The 22,978-nt window shown below is 52.1% G+C and overlaps 1 protein-coding gene across 2 annotated transcripts in view; it reads right to left on the reverse strand.

Moving 5' to 3' along the window:
• Positions 1 to 22,978, reverse strand: part of ddah1 (dimethylarginine dimethylaminohydrolase 1) — a 222,447-nt gene that overhangs the window by 187,048 nt on the left and 12,421 nt on the right. The window contains exon 1 of one of the 2 annotated variants that reach the window (XM_041207590.1): positions 5,097 to 5,483. The exons of the other annotated variant lie outside the window; for it this stretch is intronic. Within the exon in view, the coding sequence (XP_041063524.1) occupies positions 5,097 to 5,393 (297 nt within the window). The 5' untranslated portion in view covers positions 5,394 to 5,483. Of the gene's footprint in view, positions 1 to 5,096; positions 5,484 to 22,978 lie in introns of those variants that run through there. 2 annotated transcript variants of the gene reach the window in all.

Below are 22,978 nucleotides of genomic sequence, written 5' to 3' on the forward strand. Positions count from 1 at the left end.
CCCTTTACATTGGTGAAATAAAGGATTTCTAAAGATGTTACCATACATTGTATCACATTTTAAATTTCAAAGCAGTCAGTGGCTCATAAATATCTTGTTAATTCCACATTGCATCAGTAAATACTGTACACTCCAGGGCACAGCTGGTTAATGATCAAAAAGAGCTGACTGGGAAATAATTAACTAGATTTAAATAGACAGTTATCAAACCAAAGATCCAAGTGCAGAATTGGGGAGGTGGAAAAACATTGACTTGGCTTCCTAAGAAGGTGTTATTTTCACAGGGATCTGGCAGAAACAGGGCTCATTCTTCAGGTACACATTTGAATGAATGCATGATTCAGGATCTTGTAGGGAGAGTGAGGACATGGGGAGAAAGTGTGGGAGGCAAGAGCAGGAGAATGCAAGGGATGAGGAGTGTGTGAAAGGGAAGAGGGAATGAGAGAGAGTGTGTAAGGGGAGAGAAGGAGAGAACCACAGAGCAGACTGTTGATGAACTAGGTTAAAAAAAAGAAAAACGGGAGGGGGAAAGGGCGTATGGGGGGTGCAGGAGAGGGGTGGTGGAAGACTGGGCAGGAGGGAAGAGGGGGTGGGGGGGAAGAGGGAGTGAGGGAAAGGGGAAGAGGGGTGAGGGAAGAGAGAGGTGGCAGGGGACAAGATAGGGGATGGGAAGGGGGGCGAAAGAAGGGATGGAAAGGGGGGGCGAAAGAGGGGATGGGAAGTGGGGGCGAAAGAGGGGATGGGAAGTGGGGCGAAAGAGGGGGAGAGATAGGGAGGAAAGAGGGGGATGGAGGGGAACGGAAGAGGGGGGGAAGAAGAATGAGGCGGGGGGGAAAGTGGGGTATGGGGAGGGAAGGTAGTGGGGGGGAGAAAGGGGGCTGGAGGGGGGCATGAGGGGCCGGAGTGGAAGAGGGGCTGGGGAGGGAGGAGAAGGCGGGATTGGGGGGGGAGTAGGGGAAGACGGGGCAGAGGGAGGGGGAAAGAGAACAGGAGGAGGGCCAAAGTGGGGGGAAAAAGGGAAAGAGGGGCAGAAGAGGGGCAGGAGGGTGGGGAAGAGGGGTAAAGTGGAGGAAGAGGGGAAGAGGGAAGACGGAAGAATGGAGGGCAAGAGGGGGGTGGGCAAGAGGTGGTGGAGGGGGGGGGGGGGGGGGGGCGGGGTGGGGAAGAGGGGATGGGAAGAGAGAATAGGACAGGTGGAAACAGGGGATGGGTGGGGGGGGGTGGGAAAACAGGGAACAGGTAGTGGGGGGAAACAGGGGATGGGGATGGGAAGTGGGCGGGGAAAACAGGTGACCGGAAGGGTTGGGAGGGTGGGGGGGGGGGGTGGGGGGAAGAGGGGACAGGTAGGGGAGGAGGCGGGAAACAGGGGATAAGAAAGAGGGGACAGAAAAGGGGGGGAAAGGTGGGGGCAAAAGGAGGGGTGAAAGGAGGGGGAAAGGGGGCGAAGGGAGGGAAGAGGGGAAAGGGGGAAGGGGGGGACGGGTTGGGAGGCGAAAGGGGGGATGGGAAGGGGGGCGAAAAGGGACGGGAAGAGGGGCAGGAAAGGGGGAGAGAGGGGGTTGGGGGCAGAGATGGGGAGCATTAGAGGGGGGAGGAAGAATGGGGGCAAGGGGCAGGAGAGGAGGACATGGGGGGGAAGGTGGTGGGGAGGGATAAAGAGGGCAGGAGGGGGCAAGAGGGGCTGGGGTGGAAGAGGGGCTGGGGAGAGAAGTGGGGGAAGTGAGGGCGGGAGGGGGGGAAGAGGTGGGGGAGAGAGGGGAGTGGGGGTGGTCAGGAGGGTGGGGGGGAGAGTGGGGAGTGGGGAAGAGTTGGAGGGAAGAGTGGGGGCGAAGATTGGGGAGGTGGTGGGGGGTGGGGGGAGGAGAGTGGGGGGTGGGGGGGGGAGAGTGGGGGGGGGTGGGGGGCATGGGGGGGACGAGTGGGGGGGGACGAGGGGGACATTGGGGGGGGGAGAGTGGGCAGGGGGTGCAGAAGAGTGGGGGGGGAAAGAGTGGTGGGGTGGGGGAAAAGAGTGGGGGCGTGTGGGGAAAAAGTGGGGTGGTGGGGGGGAAGAGTGGGGGGGTGAGGGGAAGAGTGGGCGGGTGGAGCGGAAGAGTGGGGGGGTGGGGATGGAAGAGTTGGGGGGGTGGGGATGGAAGAGTTGGGGGGGTGGGGATGGAAGAGTTGGGGGGTGGGGTAGAAGAGTGGGTGGAAGACTGGGGGGTGTGGTGGGGGAGGAGTGGGGCAGAAGAGTGAGGGGGCATCAGGGGCAAGAGTGGGGGGGGGAAAGAGTGGGGGGGGAAAGAGTGGGGGGGGAAAGAGTGGGGGGGGAAAGAGTGGGGGGGGAAGAGTGGGGGGGAAGAGTGGGGGGGGGAAAGAGTGGGGGGGGAAAGAGTGGGGGGGGAAAGAGTGGGGGGGGAAAGAGTGGGGGGGGGAAAGAGTGGGGGGGGAAAGAGTGGGGGGGGGAAAGAGTGGGGGGGGGGAAAGAGTGGGGGGGGAAAGAGTGGGGGGGGAAGAGTGGGGGGGAAAGTGGGGGGGGCAAGAGTGGGGGGGGCAAGAGTAGGGGGGAGGAAAGAATGGGGGGGGAAAGAGTGGGGGGAAGAGTGGGGGGGGAAGAGTGGGGGGGGAAGAGTGGGGGGGGAAAGAGTGGGGGGGGGAAGAGTGGGGGGGGGAAAGAGTGGGGGGGGAAGAGAGGGGGGGGGAAAGAGTGGGGGGGGAAGAGTGGGGGGGAAAGAGTGGGGGGGGGAAGAGTGGGGGGGGAAAGAGTGGGGGGGGAAGAGTGGGGGGGAAAGAGTGGGGGGGGGAAAGAGTGGGGGGGGGAAAGAGTGGGGGGGAAGAGTGGGGGGGGAAGAGAGGGGGGGGAAGAGTGGGGGGGGAAGAGAGGGGGGGAAGAGTGGGGGGGGAAGAGTTGGGGGGCGGAAGGGTTAAGAGTGTGGGGGTGGGAGGGGGGAAGAGTGAGGGGGAAGAGTGGGGGGGAAGTGTGGGGGGCAGGTGAGGGGGGAAAGAGGGGAAAGAGGGGGGGCGGGTGAGGGGGGAAAGAGGGGGGCGGGTGAGGGAGGAAAGAGGGGGGGCAGGCCGTGGGGGAAGGGGGGGGCAGGCCGAGGGGGGGGGGGGAAGGGGGGGGCAGGCCGGGGGGGGGGGGGGGTGGGGGGGGGCAGGCAGGGGGGATTGAGGGGGCAAGGAAAAGGGGTGGAACAATGGAGAAGGGGTGAAGGATGGAGGCAGAAAGATTTAAGGGAGGAAGGGAGAAGAAATAGGGGGAGAGGGCACAGGATGGAGGGAATGGGAAGGGAGGAATAGATTGGGGGAAGTGGGATGGAGGAAGGGATGGAGGGGGAGATGGAGGGGGTGGGGGGTGATAGAGGATGGGGTATGGAGGGGGTGGAGGTGGGGCGATGGGGGGTGGAGGGGGAGTGGAGGAGGGGGTATGATGCGGGGGTGGAGGGGGAGTGGAGGAGGGGGTATGATGCGGGGGGTGGAGGGGGAGTGGAGGAGGGGGTATGATGCGGGGGGTGGAGGGGGAGTGGAGGAGGGGGTATGATGCGGGGGGTGGAGGGGGAGTGGAGGAGGGGGTATGATGCGGGGGGTGGAGGGGGAGTGGAGGAGGGGGTATGATGCGGGGGGTGGAGGGGGAGTGGAGGAGGGGGTATGATGCGGGGGTGGAGGGGGAGTGGAGGAGGGGGTATGATGCGGGGGGTGGAGGGGGAGTGGAGGAGGGGGTATGATGCGGGGGGTGGAGGGGGAGTGGAGGAGGGGGTATGATGCGGGGGTGGAGGGGGAGTGGAGGAGGGGGTATGATGCGGGGGGTGGAGGGGGAGTGGAGGAGGGGGTATGATGCGGGGGGTGGAGGGGGAGTGGAGGAGGGGGTATGATGCGGGGGGTGGAGGGGGAGTGGAGGAGGGGGTATGATGCGGGGGGTGGAGGGGGAGTGGAGGAGGGGGTATGATGCGGGGGTGGAGGGGGAGTGGAGGAGGGGGTATGATGCGGGGGTGGAGGGGGAGTGGAGGAGGGGGTATGATGCGGGGGGTGGAGGGGGAGTGGAGGAGGGGGTATGATGCGGGGGGTGGAGGGGGAGTGGAGGAGGGGGTATGATGCGGGGGTGGAGGGGGAGTGGAGGAGGGGGTATGATGCGGGGGGTGGAGGGGGAGTGGAGGAGGGGGTATGATGCGGGGGGTGGAGGGGGAGTGGAGGAGGGGGTATGATGCGGGGGGTGGAGGGGGAGTGGAGGAGGGGGTATGATGCGGGGGGTGGAGGGGGAGTGGAGGAGGGGGTATGATGCGGGGGGTGGAGGGGGAGTGGAGGAGGGGGTATGATGCGGGGGGTGGAGGGGGAGTGGAGGAGGGGGTATGATGCGGGGGGTGGAGGGGGAGTGGAGGAGGGGGTATGATGCGGGGGGTGGAGGGGGAGTGGAGGAGGGGGTATGATGCGGGGGTGGAGGGGGAGTGGAGGAGGGGGTATGATGCGGGGGGTGGAGGGGGAGTGGAGGAGGGGGTATGATGCGGGGGGTGGAGGGGGAGTGGAGGAGGGGGTATGATGCGGGGGGTGGAGGGGGAGTGGAGGAGGGGGTATGATGCGGGGGGTGGAGGGGGAGTGGAGGAGGGGGTATGATGCGGGGGTGGAGGGGGAGTGGAGGAGGGGGTATGATGCGGGGGTGGAGGGGGAGTGGAGGAGGGGGTATGATGCGGGGGGTGGAGGGGGAGTGGAGGAGGGGGTATGATGCGGGGGGTGGAGGGGGAGTGGAGGAGGGGGTATGATGCGGGGGTGGAGGGGGAGTGGAGGAGGGGGTATGATGCGGGGGGTGGAGGGGGAGTGGAGGAGGGGGTATGATGCGGGGGGGTGGAGGGGAGTGGAGGAGGGGGTATGATGCGGGGGGTGGAGGGGGAGTGGAGGAGGGGGTATGATGCGGGGGGTGGAGGGGGAGTGGAGGAGGGGGTATGATGCGGGGGGTGGAGGGGGAGTGGAGGAGGGGGTATGATGCGGGGGGTGGAGGGGGAGTGGAGGAGGGGGTATGATGCGGGGGGTGGAGGGGGAGTGGAGGAGGGGGTATGATGCGGGGGTGGAGGGGGAGTGGAGGAGGGGGTATGATGCGGGGGTGGAGGGGGCACTGGCCATGTTACCTCTCTGCGCCGGCTGGGAGCTCCGGGTCGGGTCAGTAAAGCGGTGTCTCCGCAAACCACCGCAGTGTCTTCCACGAAGACGCAGTCGGGGAGGCTGTGGTCGGCCGGCAGCTGGAGCACCTGTAAACCCAGCTTGTGGCTCAGGATTCCGGTGTAGAGCTGGTGTTCTCGCCGAGCTTTCTCCATATCCACCGACTCTCCTCCGCTCATCCGCAGCGCTTCAACAGCCAGAGAGTCCGGGATATCCCTCACCACAGCGTGGGTACAGCTCCCAAAGACAGGCAGGGTCCCGGCCATGGTCCCAGCTTCACTCTAATGTCTACAGCCCGGGCTGAGTGTGAAGAGCTCACACTCTCTAAAATACTGTCTCTCACGCTGCCTGGGATAGAGGCGGGACCGGAAAATAGCGACCAGATTCTGATACTGTCTCTGATAACTGCCTTTAACACTGAGTCTCACACTGCCTGACAACCCCTCTCTCTCAATCTCCATCTGTCACTATCTCTCTCTCTCTCTCTCTCTGTCTGTCACTTTGTCTGTCACCATCTCATTCTCTGTCTGTCACTATCTCTCACTCTCTGTCTGTCACTATCTCTCTCTCTATCTGCCACTATCTCTCGATCTCCCACTGTCACTATCTCTCTCTCTGTCTGTCACTATCTCTCTCTCTCTGTCTGTCACTATCTCACTCTCTGTCACTATCTCTCTCTCTGTCTGTCACTATCTCTGTCTGTCACTATCTCTCTCTGTCTGTCACTATCTCACTCTTTGTCACTATCTCTCTGTCTGTCACTATCTCATTCTCTCTCTGTCACTGTCTCTCTCTCTATCTGTCACTATCTCACTCTCTGTCACTATCTCTCTCTCTCTATCTGTCACTATCGCACTCTCTGTCACTATCTCTCTCTCTCTGTCTGTCACTATCTCTCTCTCTCTATCTGTCACTATCTCATTCTCTCTCTGTCGCTATCTCTGTCTGTCACTATCTCACTCTCTGTCTGTCACTACCTCTCTGTCTATCATTATCTCACTCTCTCTCTGTCACTATCTCTCTCTGTCAATCTTTGTCTCTCTGTTTCTCTCTACCTCTCTCTTACTATGTCTGTCTGTCACTATCTCTGTCACTATCTCTCTATCTCTCTCTGACTCTCTAGCTCTTTGACTCTCTCTGTCACTCTGTCACTCTTTCTCTGTCTCTCTCTGTCTGTCTATCTCTCTGTCAATCTCTGTCTCTCCGTGACTCTCTACCTCTCTCTTTCACTATGTCTGTCTGTCACTATCTCTCTGTCACTATCTCTCTATCTCTCTCTGACTACCTCTCTGACTCTGTTACTCTCTCTCTCACTCTCTTCGTCTCTCTCTCTCTGTCAATATCTTTCTGTCAATCTCTCTCTCAGTTTATCACTATCTCTCTCTCTCTGTCACTATGTCTGTCACTATCTTTCTCGGTCTATCGCTATCTCTCTCTCTATCTCTCTGTCTGTCACTATCTCTCTGTCTGTTACTCTCTCTGTCACTCTCTTCGTCTCTGTCACTATCTTTCTTTCTGTCAATCTCTCTCTCAGTCTATCACTATCTCTCTCTCTCTCTGTCACTATGTCTGTCATTAACTTTCTCGGTCTATCACTATCTCTCTCTATCTCTCTGTCTGTCACTATCTCTCTGTCTGTCACTATCTCTCTCTCTCTGTCACTATCTCTCTCTCTGTCTATCTCTCTCTCAGTCTATCACTATCTCTCTCTCTCTCTGTCTGTCACTATCTCTCTCTCTCTGTCACTATCTCTCTCTCAGTCTATCACTATCTCTCTCTCTCTGTCACTATGTCTGTCACTATCTTTCTTGGTCTATTGCTATCTCTCTCTCTATCTCTCTGTCTGTCACTATCTTTCTGTCAATCTCTCTCTCAGTCTTTTGCTATCTCTCTCTCTCTCTGTCACTATCTCTCTGTCTGTCACTATCTCTCTGTCACTCTCTCTCTATATCTCTGTCAATCTCTCTGTCTCTATGTGACTCTCTACCTCTCTCTCTCACTATGTCTATCTGTCACTATCTCTCTGTCACTATCTATCTCTCTGACTACCTCTCTGACTCTATTACTCTCTCTGTCACTTTCTCTGTCTCTCTCTGTCACTATCTTTCTCTCTGTCAATCTCTCTCTCAGTCTATTGCTATCTCTCTCTCTCTCTGTCACTATCTTTCTTGGTCTATTGCTATCTCTCTCTCTCTCTCTCTCTGTCACTCTCTGTCACTATCTCTCTGTCACTATCTCTCTCTCTGTCACTCTCTCTCTCTCTCTGTCAATCTCTGTCTCTGTGACTCTCTACCTCTCTCTCTCACTATGTCTGTCGGTCACTATCTCTCTGTCACTATCTCTCTACCTCTCTCTGACTCTGTTACTCTCTCTGTCACTCTCTCTGTCTGTCTCTCTCTCTGTCACTATCTTTCTCTCTGTCAATCTCTCTCTCAGTCTATCGCTATCTCTCTCTCTCTCTGTCACTATGTCTGTCACTATCTTTCTCAGTCTATCGCTATCTCTCTCTCTCTCTCGATCTCGCTGTCTGTCACTATCTCTCTCTGTCAATCTCTCTCTCTCTATCTTTCTCTCTGTCAAACTCTCTCTCAGTCTATCGCTATCTCTCTTTCTCTGTCAATATATCTCTGTCTGTCACTATCTCTCTGACACTCTCTCTCTCTCTATTTCTCTCTCTGTGTCAATCTCTTGTCTCTCTGTGACTCTCTACCTCTCTCCCTCACTATGTCTGTCTATCTCTTTGTCACTATCTCTCTATCTCTCTCTGACTATCTCTCTGACTCCCTCTGTTACTCTCTCTGTCACTATATTTCTCTCTGTGACTCTCTATCTCTGTCACTATCTCTCTGTGACACTCTGTGACTCTCTGTCACTATCTCTCTCTCTCTCTCTCTGACTCTCTCTCTCTTTCTCTCTCTCTGTGTCACCCTCTCCCTGAAAGGCTGCCAGGAGTACACACATTCAGTTCAGTGTGCCCCTGCTCATCGCTCTGCCTTCAATTCCCGCCTCTGCCTCAGTGCTTCAGCCAGTGGCTCTCCCTCCCTCCTCTCTCTCTGCGTCAGCTGTCCCTTGCTCTCTCCCCTCCTTCCTCTCCCTCCATCCATCTCTCCACTCTCCTTTCCCTCCATCCATTCCCTACCCTACCTCACTACCCTCTCTCTTACATCCTATTCCCTGCTCTGTCTCCCTTGGTCTCTCTTCCCACCCTCACTCTCCATCTCCCACCCTCCCTACACTCCATCCCTCTATCTGCACTCAGCCCCTCTCCCTGCCTTCCCTCCTTTTCTATACCCTCACTCCCTTACTTACCCTCCCACCTTCCTTGTCTGAAGAAGTCATACAGACTCGAAATATTAACTGTTTCTCTCTCCACAGATGCTACCAGACCTGCTGAGATTTTCCAACATTTTCTGTTTTTATTATATTTTCAGCTCTCTATACACCCCTCCCTCTCTACCCTTGCCCTCCCTCCCTCTCCTTCCCCATCCCCTCCCTTTCATCCATCCCTCTCCATCCACTTCCTTCCCTCCCTCTCCCTACATCTCTCCACACCCCCATCTCCCTGTTCCCTCTTCTCCCTCCCCTCCCCTCTCTTCCTTACCTCTCTCCCTCTCCTCCCTCCCTGTCCCTCATTCTCCATGTCCTCCCTCTCCATCCACTCTCCTTCCTCTCCCCTCCCTCTCCACACCCATTCCTTCCTCTCCTTTCCTTCCCTCCCCTTCCCTCCCCGCCTCTTCCTCTCTCTCCTTCCTATCCCTTCCTCTCTCTTCCTTCCCCCTTCTTAACCCTCCCTCCTGCTCCCCCTCTCTCCCTCCTGGTCCCCCTCTGTCCCTCCTTCCCTCTCCCTCCTTCTTCACCTCCCCACTCTCTCCATCCCCTCCCTCCCCTCCCTCTTCCTCCCTCTGTCTCCTCACTCCATCTCCCTCTCTTCCTCATTCCCTCTCCCTCTCCCCTCCCCTCCCTCCCTCTCCGTTTCTCTCTTCCTCGCTCACTGTCCCGCCCTGCCTGCCTCTACTCTCCCTCCCTCTCTTTCCCTCAACTGTCCCACACATCCATCCCACCTCTCCCTCTCCTTCCCTCTCCTCCTCCCTCCCTCCCTCCTTGGCGCTCTCTTCCTCTCTTTCCCCACTCTCTCTCCTACCCACTCCCCCTCACTTGGACCCATTCCGATCCCTCCCTCTCCTTCCCTCTCCCAACTCTCCTTCCCCCAATACCTCTCTCTCTCTCCCCCCACATAAGGAAGTTTTATTGGATTGTTGAATGAGAAACTTGGTTAAAGAGGTCAGTTTTAATGAGTGTCTTCAAGAAAGAAAGCGAGGGGAAGATGGATGGGAGGAATTCCAGAGCTTAGGGCCCAGGCAGCTGAAGGCATGGCCATCCATGGGAGAGTGGTTAAAATCAAGGATGCTTGTGGGCATCGCTGGCAAAGCCAACATTGGTTGCCCATCTCTTGCTCGGCCATTTCAGAGGGCAGTTAAGAGTCCACCACATCGCTGTAGGCCAGACCGGGGTAAGAGTGGCAGATTTCCTTCCCTAAAGGAAGATGGATTTATATGAAAATCGATGGTAGTTTCATGGTGACCATTACTGAGACTAGCTTTGAATTCCAGATTTATTAGCCTGAATTTAAATTCCATCAGCCACCGCAATGGGATTGCCCTTGAGAAGGTGGTGGTCAGCTGCCTTCTTGAACCGCTGCAGTCCATGTGGTGTAGGTACACCCACAGTGCTGTTAGGGAGGGAGTTCCAGGATGTTGACCCAGCGACAGTGAAGGAACGGCGATATATTTCCAAGTCTGGATGGTGAGTGACTTGGAGGGGAACTTCCAAGTGGTGGTGTACCCATGTGTCTGCTGCCCTTGTCCTTCTAGGAGGTAGCAGTCATGGGTTTGGAAGATGCTATCTAAGGATCCTTGGTGAGTTCCTGCAGTGCGTCTTGTAGATGGTACTGTGTGTCGGTGGTGGAAGGAGTGACCGTTTGTGGATGTGGTGCCAATCAAGCGGGTTGCTTTGCCCTGGACGGTGTCAAGCTTCTTGTGTGTTGTGGGAGCTGCACTCATCCAGACAAGTGGGGAGTATTCCATCACACTCCTGACTTGTGCCTTGTAGATGGTGGACAGGCTTTGGGGAGTCAGGTGGTGAGTTACTCACCAGAAGTGGAGGGGCACAGGTATCTCGGACGGTTGTGGATCTGGAGGAGGTTATAGAGCTAGGGAAGGATGAAGCCATGGAGGCATTTGAAAGCAAAGGTGAGAATTTTAAAATTAAGGCTTGGTTAGCCGGAGCCAAGGTAGGTCAACGAGCAGAAATGTGATAGGTGAATGAGACTTGGTGTGAGTAAGGACATGGGTAGCAGAGTATTGGATGACCTCAAGATTAGGGAGGGAAAAGGTGAGAGACCAGCCAGGAGTATGTTGGAATAGTCGAGTCCAGAGGTAACAAAGGCATGGATGAGGGTTTCAGCAGCTGATGAGCTGAGACAGGGGTGAAGTCTGGCGATGTCATGGAGCTGGTAAAAAACAGTCTTAGTGATGCTGCAAATATGTGGTTCAAAGCTCCTTTCAAGGGTTCAGCCTCAGACTGGTTCCAGAGAGAGGGGTGGAGTCAGTTGTTTGGGAATGGATTTGCGGATCGAACCGAAGACAATGGTTTCAGTCGTCTCATATTTAGCTGGATGAAAATTCCACTCGTCCAGTACTGGATATCAGATAAGCAGTCTGATAATTTAGCAGAAGTGAAGGAGTTGAGAGAGGTGGTGTTAGGCAGAGCTGAGTGTCATCAGCGCAAACATGGAAACGGATGCTGTGCTTTCAAATAGAATATAGGAGCAGGAGTAGGCCATTCGGCCCATCAAGCCTGCTCTACCATTCAATTATTCTACCACTGAGGGGAGGCAGTGGCATAGTGGTATTGTCACTGGGCCGGTATTCCAGAGACCCAGGGTAATGCCCTGGGGACCTGGGTTTGAATCCCACCATGGCAGATGGTGAAATCTGAATTCAATAAAAATAAAAATCTGGAATTAAAAGTCCGAAAATGACAAAGAAACCATTGTCAATTGTTGTAAAAACCCTTTAGGGAAGGAAATTTGCTGTCCTTCCCTGGTCTAGCCCACAGCAATGTGGTTGACTCTTAACTACCCTCTGAAATGGCCCAGCAAGCCACTCAGTTGTATCTCAATCCGCTAACAAGTCCAAAAGGAATGGAACTGGATCGGGCACCGGGCACTGAGGCTGGAAGGGCACAGAACGTGCTCAGGGTGGGGGACTTCAATGTGGGCCATCAGCAGCAGCACAATTGTACTCGAACACAATCTGTAACCTCATGGCCTGGAATATCCCCTGCTATACCATTATCATCAAGCCAGGGGATCAGTCCTGGTTCAATGAAGAGTGCAGGAGGGCATGCCAGGAACAGCACCAGGCATGCCTAAAAATGAGGTGTCAACCTGGTGAAGCTACAGCACAGGACTACTTGCACACCAAACAGCATAAGCTGCTTGATAGACAGTGATAGACATAGCTAAGCAATCCCACAACCAATGGATCAGATCTAAGCTCTGCGGTCCTGCCACATCCAGTTGTGAATGATGGTGGACAATTAAACAACTCAGTGGAGGAGGAGGCTTCATAAATATCCCCATCCTCAATGATGGAGGAGCCCAGCACATCAGTGCAAAAGATAAGGTTGAAGCATTTGCTACAATCTTCAGCCAGAAGTGCTGAGTGGATGATCCATCTCAGCCTCCTCCAGAGGTCCCCAGCATCACAGATGCCAGTCTTCAGCCAATTCAATTCACTCCATATGATATCAAGAAATGGCTGAAGGCACTGGACACTGCAAAGCCTATGGGCCCTGACAATATTCCAGCAATTATACTCAAACTTGTGCTCCAGAACTTACTGCGCTCCTAGCCAAGCTGTTCCAGTACAACTACAACACTGGCAAGGACACAGAAACGTGGGAAATTGTCCAGGTATGTCCTGTACACAAAAAACAGGACATCCAACCCACCCCATCATTCCATACTCCATCATCAGTAAAGTAATGGAAGGGGTCTTCAACAATGCTATCAAGCAGTACTTGCATAGCAATAACCAGCTCACTGATGCCCAGTTTGGGTTCCACCAGTGCCACTCAGCTCCTGACCTCATTATAGCCTTGCTTCAAACATGGACCAAAGAGCTGAACTCCCGAGATGAGGTGAGAGTGACTGCCCTTGACATCAAGACAGCATTTGACTGAGTGTGGCATCAAGGAGCCCTAGCAAAACTGGAGTCAATGGGGAGCAGGGGGTAAACTCTCTGCTGGTTGGAGTCATACCCAACACAAAGGAAGATGGTTGTGGTTGTTGGAGGTCAGTCATCTCAGTTCCAGGACATCACTGCAGGAGTTCCTCAGGGTAGTGTCCTCGGCCCAACCATCTTCAGCAGCTTCATCAATTACCTTCTTTCCATCATAAGGTCAGAAGTGGGGATGTTCACTGATGATTGCACAATGCTCAGCACCATTCACGACTCCTCAGATACTGAAGCAGTCCATGTCCAAATGCAGCAAGACCTGGGCAATATCCAGCCTTGGGCTGACAAGTGGCAAATAACATTCGCGCCACACAAGTGTCAGGTAATGACCACCACCAACAAAAGATAACTTAACCATCGCCCTTTGACATTCAATGGCTTTACCATTGCTAAATCCCCCCTCTATCAACAACCTGGGGGTTACCCATTGACCAGAAACTGAACTGGACTAGCCATAAAAGCACTGTGGCTACAAAAGCAGGTCAGAGGCTAGGAATCCTGCAGCAAGAAACTCACCTCCTGACTCCCCAAAGCCTGTCCACCATCTACAAGGCACAAGTCAGGAGTGTGATGGAATACTCCCCACTGGCCTAGATGAGTGCAGCTCCCACAACACTCAAGAAGCTCAGCACCATCCAGGACAAAGCAGACCACTTGATTGGCAACACATCCACAAACATTCACCGCCTCCATCAACAACATACAGTAGCAGCAGTGTGTACCGCCTACAAGATACACTGCAGGAACTCACCAAGGCTCCTTAGACAGCACCTTCCAAACCCACGATCACTACCATCTAGAAGGACAAGGGCAGCAGATAGATGGGAACATCACCACCTGAAAGATTCCTCCAAGCCACTCACCATCCTGACTTGGAAATATATCGCCGTTCCTTCACTGTCACTGGGTCAAAATCCTGGAACTCCCTCCCTAACAGCACTGTGGGTGTACCTACACCCCATGGACTGCAAGAAGGCAGCTCCCCACCACCTTCTCAAGGGCAATTAGGGATGGACAATAAATGCTGGCCTAACCAGTGATGTCCACATCCCATGAATAAATAACAAAAAAAGCCCTGTAAAAATTTTCAATGAGATGACCCCTCAGTCTTCGAAACTCTACGATAATACAGGCCCAGTCACTCAAGCTCTCCTCGTAAGACAATCCCACCGTTCCGGAGATTAATCTGGCGAATCTCTGTTACACTTCCCCTCCACGACAAGTACATCCTTCCTCAGATAGGGAGACCAAAGCTATACACAATACTCCAGGTGAGGTCTCACCAAGGCTCCACACAAATGCAGCAAGATATCTTTACTCGCGTACTCAAATCCTCTCGCAGTGAAAGCCAACATACCATTTGCCTTCCTAATGGTTTGCTGCACCTGCATGCTAGTTTTTAGTGACTCATGAACAAGGACAGCCAGGTCCCTTTGGACATCAACACTTATCAGCATCCCACCATTTAAGAAATACTCTGCCTTTCTGTTTTTTCTACCAGAGTGGGTAACTTCACACTCATTCACATTACACTCCAACAGCAATGTTTCTGCCCACTCAGTTAACCTGTCCAAATCCCCTTGCCGCCTCTTTGTATCCTCCTCACAACCCACAGTCCCACCTGTGCCATCAGCAAATTTGGAAACATTAATTTAACACAGATTATGAACAGCTGAGGCCCCAGCACTGCTCCTTGCAGTGTCTCAGTAATAACAGCCTGCCATCCTGAAAATGATCTGTTTATCCCTAGGCCTGAGGTTTTTTTTTTGCTTGTCGGGCACACGCGATCGGTGGGCCCAGGAACAGATGGGAAATGGACCCCTGACCACGATTTCACGATGGTTGGCCAATAAACGGCCGGCCGGCACGAAAGGTGTGCTGAAAATGGCTTGGCGCTGCCGGCGGGGGTGAGAAAGAGGGCAGGTACTGATGTCACCGTGGGTTTGGGGTTGGTGCTTCCACTGAGCTCCCAGAAGGCAGACAGCGGCCCCCCGGGGAGCTGCCAACCTCCACAGAAACAAAACAACACAAAATGCTGCAAAATATGTCCTTGCGGCACCTGAATCAGCACCTGAAAGTTTACCTTATATATATAAAAAAAAAACAGTCCCCAGATATCTCTTCTTATTTTATTTCCCCACACAAATGTCACCCCGCCCTGGGTCGAGGCTTGAGCAAAAATGTAAAGGCCGCCTGGCCGATTGGCCCATCAGCAACCGCAAAGGTCGACGGGCCACTGAAAACTCACACCCAAGCGCCTCCTTAACGTGCTCGATTTCCCGCTTAATTGTCGGCGGGCACACTTCCGACTGCCACCTGTGCCCACCGAGTGAGATATCGCGCTATTTCGCAGCCGGGCGGGGCAGGCGTGTGCCCGCTTGCGGGGCCTAAAATTCTGGCCTTACTCTCGGTTTTCTGCCTGTTAATCAATTCTCAATCCATGGCAGGATGTTACTCCCAGTCCAACGTGCTTTCAGTTTGTTTACTAACCTCCTTCGTGGCACCTTATCAAAAGCTTTCTGAAAATCCAAATACACCACATCCCCCGGTTCTCCTTTATCTATGCTACAAGTAACATCCTCAAGGAACTCCAACAGCTTTGTCAAACATGATTTCCCTTTCATAAATCCATGTTGACTCTGCCCAATCATATCATTATTTTCCAAGTGTCTAGTTATCACATCCTTTATAATAGATTCTAATATTTTCCCCACTACTGACATCAAACTAACAGGCCTGTAGTTCTCCATTTCTTCTCTCCCTCCTTTCTTAAATAGCAGTGTAACATTTGCTACTTCCCTGTCCGCAGGAACCTTTCCAGAATCTATAGAATTTTGAAATTTAACCACCAATGTATCTATTATCTCGATAGCCACTTCCTTCAACACTCTGGGATGTAGCTCATCAGGTCCAGGGGATTTATTAACTGTCAATCCAATTAAATTTTGAGTACGACCTCTTTATTAATACTAATTTCGTTCAGTTCCACATGATGTCATCAAGGGCAACAAGTTGGTGAGAAAATAGGAGAGGGTCTAAGGATAGACCCTTAGCAGCTGCTGAAACCCTCACTCATTTTAGACTATTCCATTCTAGTCCCTAGACTATGCCAACGCACTTTAAATCGTAGGGCTGAATTTGGAGATCATCGGGCACGCACCCACCCATCTGTCCAAAGAGTCATAGAGTCATTATGGGCTGAATGTTACACTGTGGTCTCAGCCTCCTCTAACCCCGCCCCCCCGACGTAAGTCAGGGACAAGACACTTGGCTGACTCACTCCATAGCTACTTAACAGCCATCTGGACATTAATTGACTTGAGGCAAGACTTCCACCCCATTCCCGGCAGAACTCCCGCCTCAGAGAGCTGCTGGCCAATCAAATTGCCAGAGCTCTCATCCCAGCAGCGCCACCAGGAGCCATGGTCACAGTAGGGACTGCAACAGTCACTGAAGAAGGCGTTCAGAGATGGAGCCTTGGCTGTGAGGTGAGTCCAGGGTCTCGCTGGGGAAAAGGCAGGGGTGTGGCACTACGTGGATTACTCATGCAGAGGGCCAGCATGGACATGATAGGCCAAAAGGCCTCTTTCTGTGCTGTTACTATTCTTTGATTCTAGTCCATTAAACCGTTCATAGTTTTGAACAACTCTATCAAAAAAACCTTTTAAAAAAGAAAAATTGCATTTATACAGTGCCTTTCAGAACATGAGGACTTCCCAAAGTGGTTTACAGTCAACCAAATACTTTTGATGTGTAGTCACTTTCGTAATGCAGAAAACACAGCAGCCAATTAGCACACAGCAAGATCCCACAAACAGCAATGAGATAACGATCATATAATCTGTTTTATTGATGTTGGTTGAGGGATAAATACTGACCAGGACACCAGGGTGAACACCCCTGCTTTTGTTTGAGAGAGTGTTGTAGTTCTACTAGTGTACTACTACTACTGTAGTGTTCCCTCCCAGACTCCTTCCTCCCCCTCAACTCCTTCCTCCCCCTGAACTCCTTCCTCTCCCAGGACTCCTTCCCCTCCCTGGACATCTTTCTCCCCATGGACTCCCCCCACCCCCACCAGATTCCTTCCTCCCCCTGGACTCCTTCCTCCCCCAGACTCTGCCTCCTTTCTGGACTCCTTCTCCCCTCCAAACTCCTTCCCTTAGGTCTTTCATTCTACCTGAGAGAGTTGACGGGCCTCAGTTTAATGCCTTGTCCAGAAGATGGTGCCTGTGACAGTGCAGCACAACCTCAGCATTGCACTGGAGTGTTAGCCTTGATTTTGGTGCTCAAGTCCTGGAGTGGGATTTGAACATGGAGCCTTGTAACTCAAGAGAGAGTGATAAAAAGCCCCACTGATAAACCTTGTAACTCAAGAGAGAGTGCTACCAACCTAGCTACCGCTGATAAAAGCCTTGTTCATTGAGGTTTAACTAGGTTTTTAATGGGAATCACAATAATAACTGCTGAACAACCAACCTGGCCTTGAAAATATAATTTTATATTTGTTGAAAGTTTCTAAATGTCTCCATTATAAATAACTGCGAGTTTTTAAACTAGCTTTTTCAAACAGTTATTTTTTAAAGTTTGTTCATGATATTTTGACTTCTATCTCCACCCAATGTTTATCCCCCAATCTTTATTTCATTCCGTAAAATTTTTAATAAATGATTTGGTTTCCTGGCTGGCTATCGTTGAGAATTCTTTAACGTGATTGGATGCCTGGACAGCCTGATGACATCACTCTCACTCCATGCTGGGAACCCCCATTAAACAATTGCAGGGCGAGGGAGGTAAGCTCCTCGCCCCTGAGATCGCTACATCTCTCAGTGAGGCTGTCTTCTCAGTCAGTGGTGGGCACCTTCACGTTGCTGCTGAGCGCCAATCCTGGGCCATTGACTTCTTGTTGGGCCATTGTAACACCTGGGCTGACAGCCTCCTGGTAACCCGGGCAGCGAGTGTTGGTGGGCTATCGAAACAAGAGGCACAGTGACCGAGGTTAACCTACGATCCTGAACAATAATGCGGCCAGTAGCATAGTGGAAATCTAGAGGTTCAGATTAATGATCTAGAGGCATAAGCTGAAATCCCAATAATGAATAAATCTGGAATAAAATGCTAATTAAATTAATTATGAAATTACTGAGTTGTTGTAAAAACCTGTCTGGTTCACCAACGTCCTTTAGGGAAGGGAAACTGCTGTCCTTAACTGGTCTGGTCCACTTGTGACTGCAGATGTGGCTGTGCTTCATTTTTGACTGCCCTCTTAAATGGCCTAGCAAGCCACTCAGTCAAAACGGGGGCAGAAATTGTCCATTCGGCCCCTCGAGTCTGCTCTGCCATTCAATAAGATCATGGCTGATCTGTTTGTGTTTTGAGTTCTGTATTCCCAACTACACCCCCCACTCCCCCCCACCCCCAACCCCCACCCCCAATAACCTTTGATTCCTTTGCCAAACAAGAATCTAGCTACCTCGGCCTTGAAAATATTCAGTGACCCCGCCTCCACTGCCGTCTGAAGCAGAGAGTTCCAAAGTCGCACAACCCTCTGAGAGGAAACATTTCTCCTCACCTCTGTCCGATAAGGGCGACCCCTAATTTTAAAACAGTGCCCCCTAGTTCTGGACTCACCCACAAGAGGAAATGTCCACCTCATCAAAACTATTCAGGAGTCAACTCTCACTCTTCTAACCAAACACATCCTCATATGACAACCCGCTCAATCCAAATATCAATCCAATAAACTTCCTCTGAACCACCTCTAATGCATTTACATCCTTCCTTAAATAAGGAGACGAAACTTACACACAGTATTCGAGATGCAGTCACACCAATGCCCTGTACAACTGAAGCATAACATCCTTACGTATATGTTCAATTCCTCTCGTGATAAAGGATAGCATTCCATTAGCCTTCTTAATTACATGTGGTGCCCACATAATAACTTTTTGTGACTCATGCACTAGAACACCCAGATCCCTCTGCACCTCGGAATTCTGCAGTCGTTCTCTCTTTAAGTAATACTCTGCTTTTTTACTCTTCCGGCCAAAGTGAACAATTTCATATTTTCACACATTATACTCCATGGCCGGAATCTTTTGGTCAGCGAGTGGGGGCGGGGTCAGTGAGCAGGGGCGGGGTCAGTGAGGGGGGTGGGGCCCACTTGCCGACGTGTAAAATGACGCATGGTGATGTCGGACACGTGCCCCGATGTCACCGGCGTCATTCAGATTTTCAGTTCAGCGGACGCACGTTGGAGTCGGCTACACGCCCGCCAAACTGTCAAAGGCCTATTAAGACCATTTAAATATCAATTAAACTAATTAACAGAGCTGCCTGTCCATCCTTAAGGTTGTCGGGGGGGGGGGTGGGGGCGGCAGGCAAAGAGCCCAGGCGGCCTCTGCATTTATCATGAAACCTCATCCACGGGCGGGATGAGGCTTCATGAAGTGTTTATAAATTGAATGAAAGTTTTTATTAAAGTTCATTGACATGTCCCAGCTCATGTGACACTGTCACATGGGGGAACATGTGTTAAAAGGTTTTGTGTTCTTTATTAAAATTTTAAAAAGTCAAACTAATCTCCCTGAGGCAGCTCTGTGCCTGGACTCAACCTCCTCTCCCCAGCCGCATAGGGAGCACTGAACGCTTCCGGGTGTGAGTCATGCCGGGCGGGTCTTAATTGGCTTGCCCATGTAAAATGGCAGCGCCCATTGGCTGTGTGCCCGGCCTGCGCCCACTCCCGTCTAACCACGCCCGCCCCCTCCCCCGACGGGGAGAAAATTCTCCCCTATCTGTCAGATTTTTGCCCACTCATTCAACTTATCTATATCTGTCTGTAAACTCCTTATGGCTTCTTCACAACATACTTTCCTACCTATTTTTGCGTCACCTGCAAATTTAGCTACTATGCCTTCGCTCCCCTCCTCTAAGTCATTGATATAAATTGTAAAAAGTTGAGGCCCCAGTACAGACCCCTGCGGGACTCCCCTCGTCACATCCTGTCAATCAGACAAAGACCCATTTATGCATACTCTGCTTTCTGCCAGCCAGCCAATCTTCTTTCTAGGCTAATATGTTACCCCCTACACCATGAGCTTTTATTTTCCACAATAATCTTTGATGTGGCACCTTATTAAATGTCTTATGGAAATCCAAGTACAACACATCTACAGGCTCCCCTTTATCCATGGTACATGTGACTCCTTCAAAGAGCTGCAATAAACTGGTTAAACATGATTTCCTTTTCAGTCGTATGAAACCATTACAGAAAAGCCAAATAAGAATAAAAGCAGACGGACCAACTGGAAGCAACAAACCCACAACCAGCCCAGTCGATCCTGCGAAGTCCTCCTGACTAACATCTGGCTACCAGTGCCAAAATTGGGAGAGCGGTCTTACAGACTAGTCAAGCAGCAGCCTGACAGAGTGATGCACGTGGAATTATAACTTACAATGTCCCAGACACTACCATCACCATCCCTGGGTGTGTCCTGTCCCACAGGCAGGACAGACCCAGCAGAAGTGGCTGCACAGTGATGTACAGTTGGAAGGGAGTTGCCCTGGGAGTCCTCACCATCGACTCCAGACCCCATTAAGCATCAGGTCAAATATGGGCACGGAAACAAAAACAGAAAATGCTGGAGAAGCTCAGCAGGTCTGGCAACATCTTTGGAGAAAGAAACAGAGTTCACATTCTGAGTCCGCATGATTCTTTTTCAGAGCAAACCCCTCTGATTATTACCTACCGCGCCCACTCAGCTGATGTTGAACACCATTTGTAGGAAGCACTGAGGGTGACAAGGGCACAAAATGTACTCTGGGTGGGGGACTTCAATGTCCATCACCAAGAGTAGCTCAGTAGTACCACTACTGACCGAGCTGGCTGAGTCCTAAAGGACGTAGCTGCTAGACTGGGTCTGCGGCTGGTGGTGAGGGAACCAACAAGAGGGAAAAACATACTTAATCTCGTCCTCACCAATCTACCTGTCACAGATGCATCTGTCCATGACAGCACTATCAGTGCCATCTTTCTATGGCACTGTGGGCCATTAGAAGCAGCAGAGTTTTATCCACCTACAGTCTGTAGCCACATGGCTGGGCAGCTGAAGCAGTCCCTGTCCGAATGCAGCAAGACCTGGACAATATCCAGGCTTGGGATGACAAGTGGCAAATAACATTCACAGCACACAAGTGCCAGGCAATGACCATCTCCAACAAGAGAGAATCTAACCATTGTTCCTTGACATTCAATGGCATTACCATCACTGAATCCCCCACTGTCAACATCCTGGGGGTTACCCATTGACCAGAAACTGAGCTGGACTAGCCATATAAATACTGTGGCTACAAGAGCAGGTCAGAAGCTAGGAATCCTGAAGTGAGTAACTCACCTCCTGACTCCCCAAAGCCTGTCCACCATCTATAAGGCACAAGTCAGGAGTGTGATGGAATACTCTCCACTTGCCTGGATGAGTGCAGCTCCCACAACACTCAAGAAGCTTAACACCATCCAGGACAAAGCAGCCTGCTTGATTGGCATCCCATCCACAAACATTCACTCCCTCCACCACCAATGCACAGTAGCAGCAGTGTGTACCATCTACAAGATGCACGGCAGCAACTCACCAAGGCTCCTTAGACAGCAGCTTCCAAACCCACAACCGCTACCATCTAGAAGGACAAGGGCAGCAGATAGATGGGAACACCATCACCTGGAAGTTCCCCTCCAAGCCACTCACCATCCTGACTTGGAAATATACCGCCGTTCCTTCACTGTCGCTGGGTCAAAATCCTGGAACTCCCTCCCTAGCAGCACTGTGGGTGTACCTACGCCACATGGACTGCAGCGGTTCAAGACCATCACCACCTTCTCAAGGGCAATTAGGGACGAGCAATAAATTCTGGCCCAGCCAGCGACACCCACATCCCATGAATGAGTAATTTTAAAATCCTGAATTTATATAACATCTTTCATGACACCTGAAAGCACCTGCAACTGTTCAGGTACTTTTGAAATGTGTCACTTTGTAATGTAGGAATCGCAGCAGCCAAGCTGATGTCTAGATAATCTGATTTAGTGAATTTGAGGGACAAATATTGGCCCAGGATAATACGGAAAACATGCCTGCTCTTGTGCCAGCCATGCCCAGTGGATAGCAGGAGGCTCTAAGGTCATGGTAATGTCTCTGGACAGGTCATCCAAAGAGCCAGGCTCATAATCTGGAGGGCATGGGTTCAAATCCCACATGGCAGCTGCTGGAATTTAAATTCAGTTAATAAATTTCAGAATTAGCAGCTTGTCTCAGTAATGTTGACCATGAAATCATTGTCGATCTGGAATACTCGTGCCCTTTAGGGAAGGAAATCTGCCAACCTCACCTAGTCTGGCCTACATGTGACTCCAGACTCACAGCAATGTGGTTGACTCTTAACTACCCTGTGCAATGGTCGAGCAATCTACTCAGTTGTATTAAACCACTGCGAAGACTAAAAGGAATGAAACTGGACGGACCAACTGGCATTGACCCAGGCATCAGAAACGACAACAGCAAACTCAGCCCTGTCAACCCTGCAAAGCCCACCTTATTAACATCTGGGGGCTAGGGCCAAAATTGGGAGAGCTGACTCACAGACTAATCAAGCAACAGGTTGACATAGTCATCCTCATGGAATCATACCTTACAGATAATGTTCCCGGCACCACCATCACCATCCCTGGGTATGTCCTGTCCCACCAGCAGGACAGACCCAGCAGAGGTGGAGGTGCAGTGGGAGGGAGGGGGTTTCCCTGAGAGGCCTCAACATTGTCTCCAGACACCAGGAAGTTTCATGGTATCAGGTTAAGCACGGCAAGGAAACCTTCCCCACCCCGAGCCTCAGTTGAAGAATCAGTGCTGCTCCATGTTGAACATCACTTGGACGAAGTACTGAGAGTGGCAAGGGCGCAAAATGTACTCTGGGTGGGGGACTTCATTGCCCATCACCAAGAGTGGCTCGGTAGCACCACTACTGACCAAATTGGCCAATTCCTAAATGACGTAGCTGCTAGACTGGGTCTGTGGCAGGTGGTGAGGAAACCAACAAGAGGGAAAAACATACTTGACCTCATCCTCACCAACCTGCCTGTCACAGATGCATCTGTCCATGACAATGTCGGTAGGAGTGACCACAGCACAGACATTGTGGAGACAAAGTCTCACCTTCACATTGAGGATACCCTCCATTGTGTTGTGTGGCACTACCACCGTGCTAAATGGAATAGATTTTGAACAGATCTAGCAACTCAAGACTGGGCATCCATGAGGTGCTGTGGGCCATCAGCAGCAGCAGAATTATACTCGAACACAATCTGTAACCTCATGGCCCAGCATATCCCCCACTCTACCATTACCATCAAGCCAGGGGATCAACCCTGGTTCAATGAAGAGTGCAGGAGGGCATGCCAGGAGCAGCACCAGGCACACCTAAAAATGAGGTGTCAACCTGGTGAAGCTACAACACAGGACTACTTGTGTGTCAAACAGCAGAAGCAACACGCGATAGACAGAGTT

Source organism: Carcharodon carcharias, chromosome 16 (assembly GCF_017639515.1).
Source record: "Carcharodon carcharias isolate sCarCar2 chromosome 16, sCarCar2.pri, whole genome shotgun sequence".
NCBI classification, from domain to species: Eukaryota; Metazoa; Chordata; class Chondrichthyes; order Lamniformes; family Lamnidae; genus Carcharodon; species Carcharodon carcharias.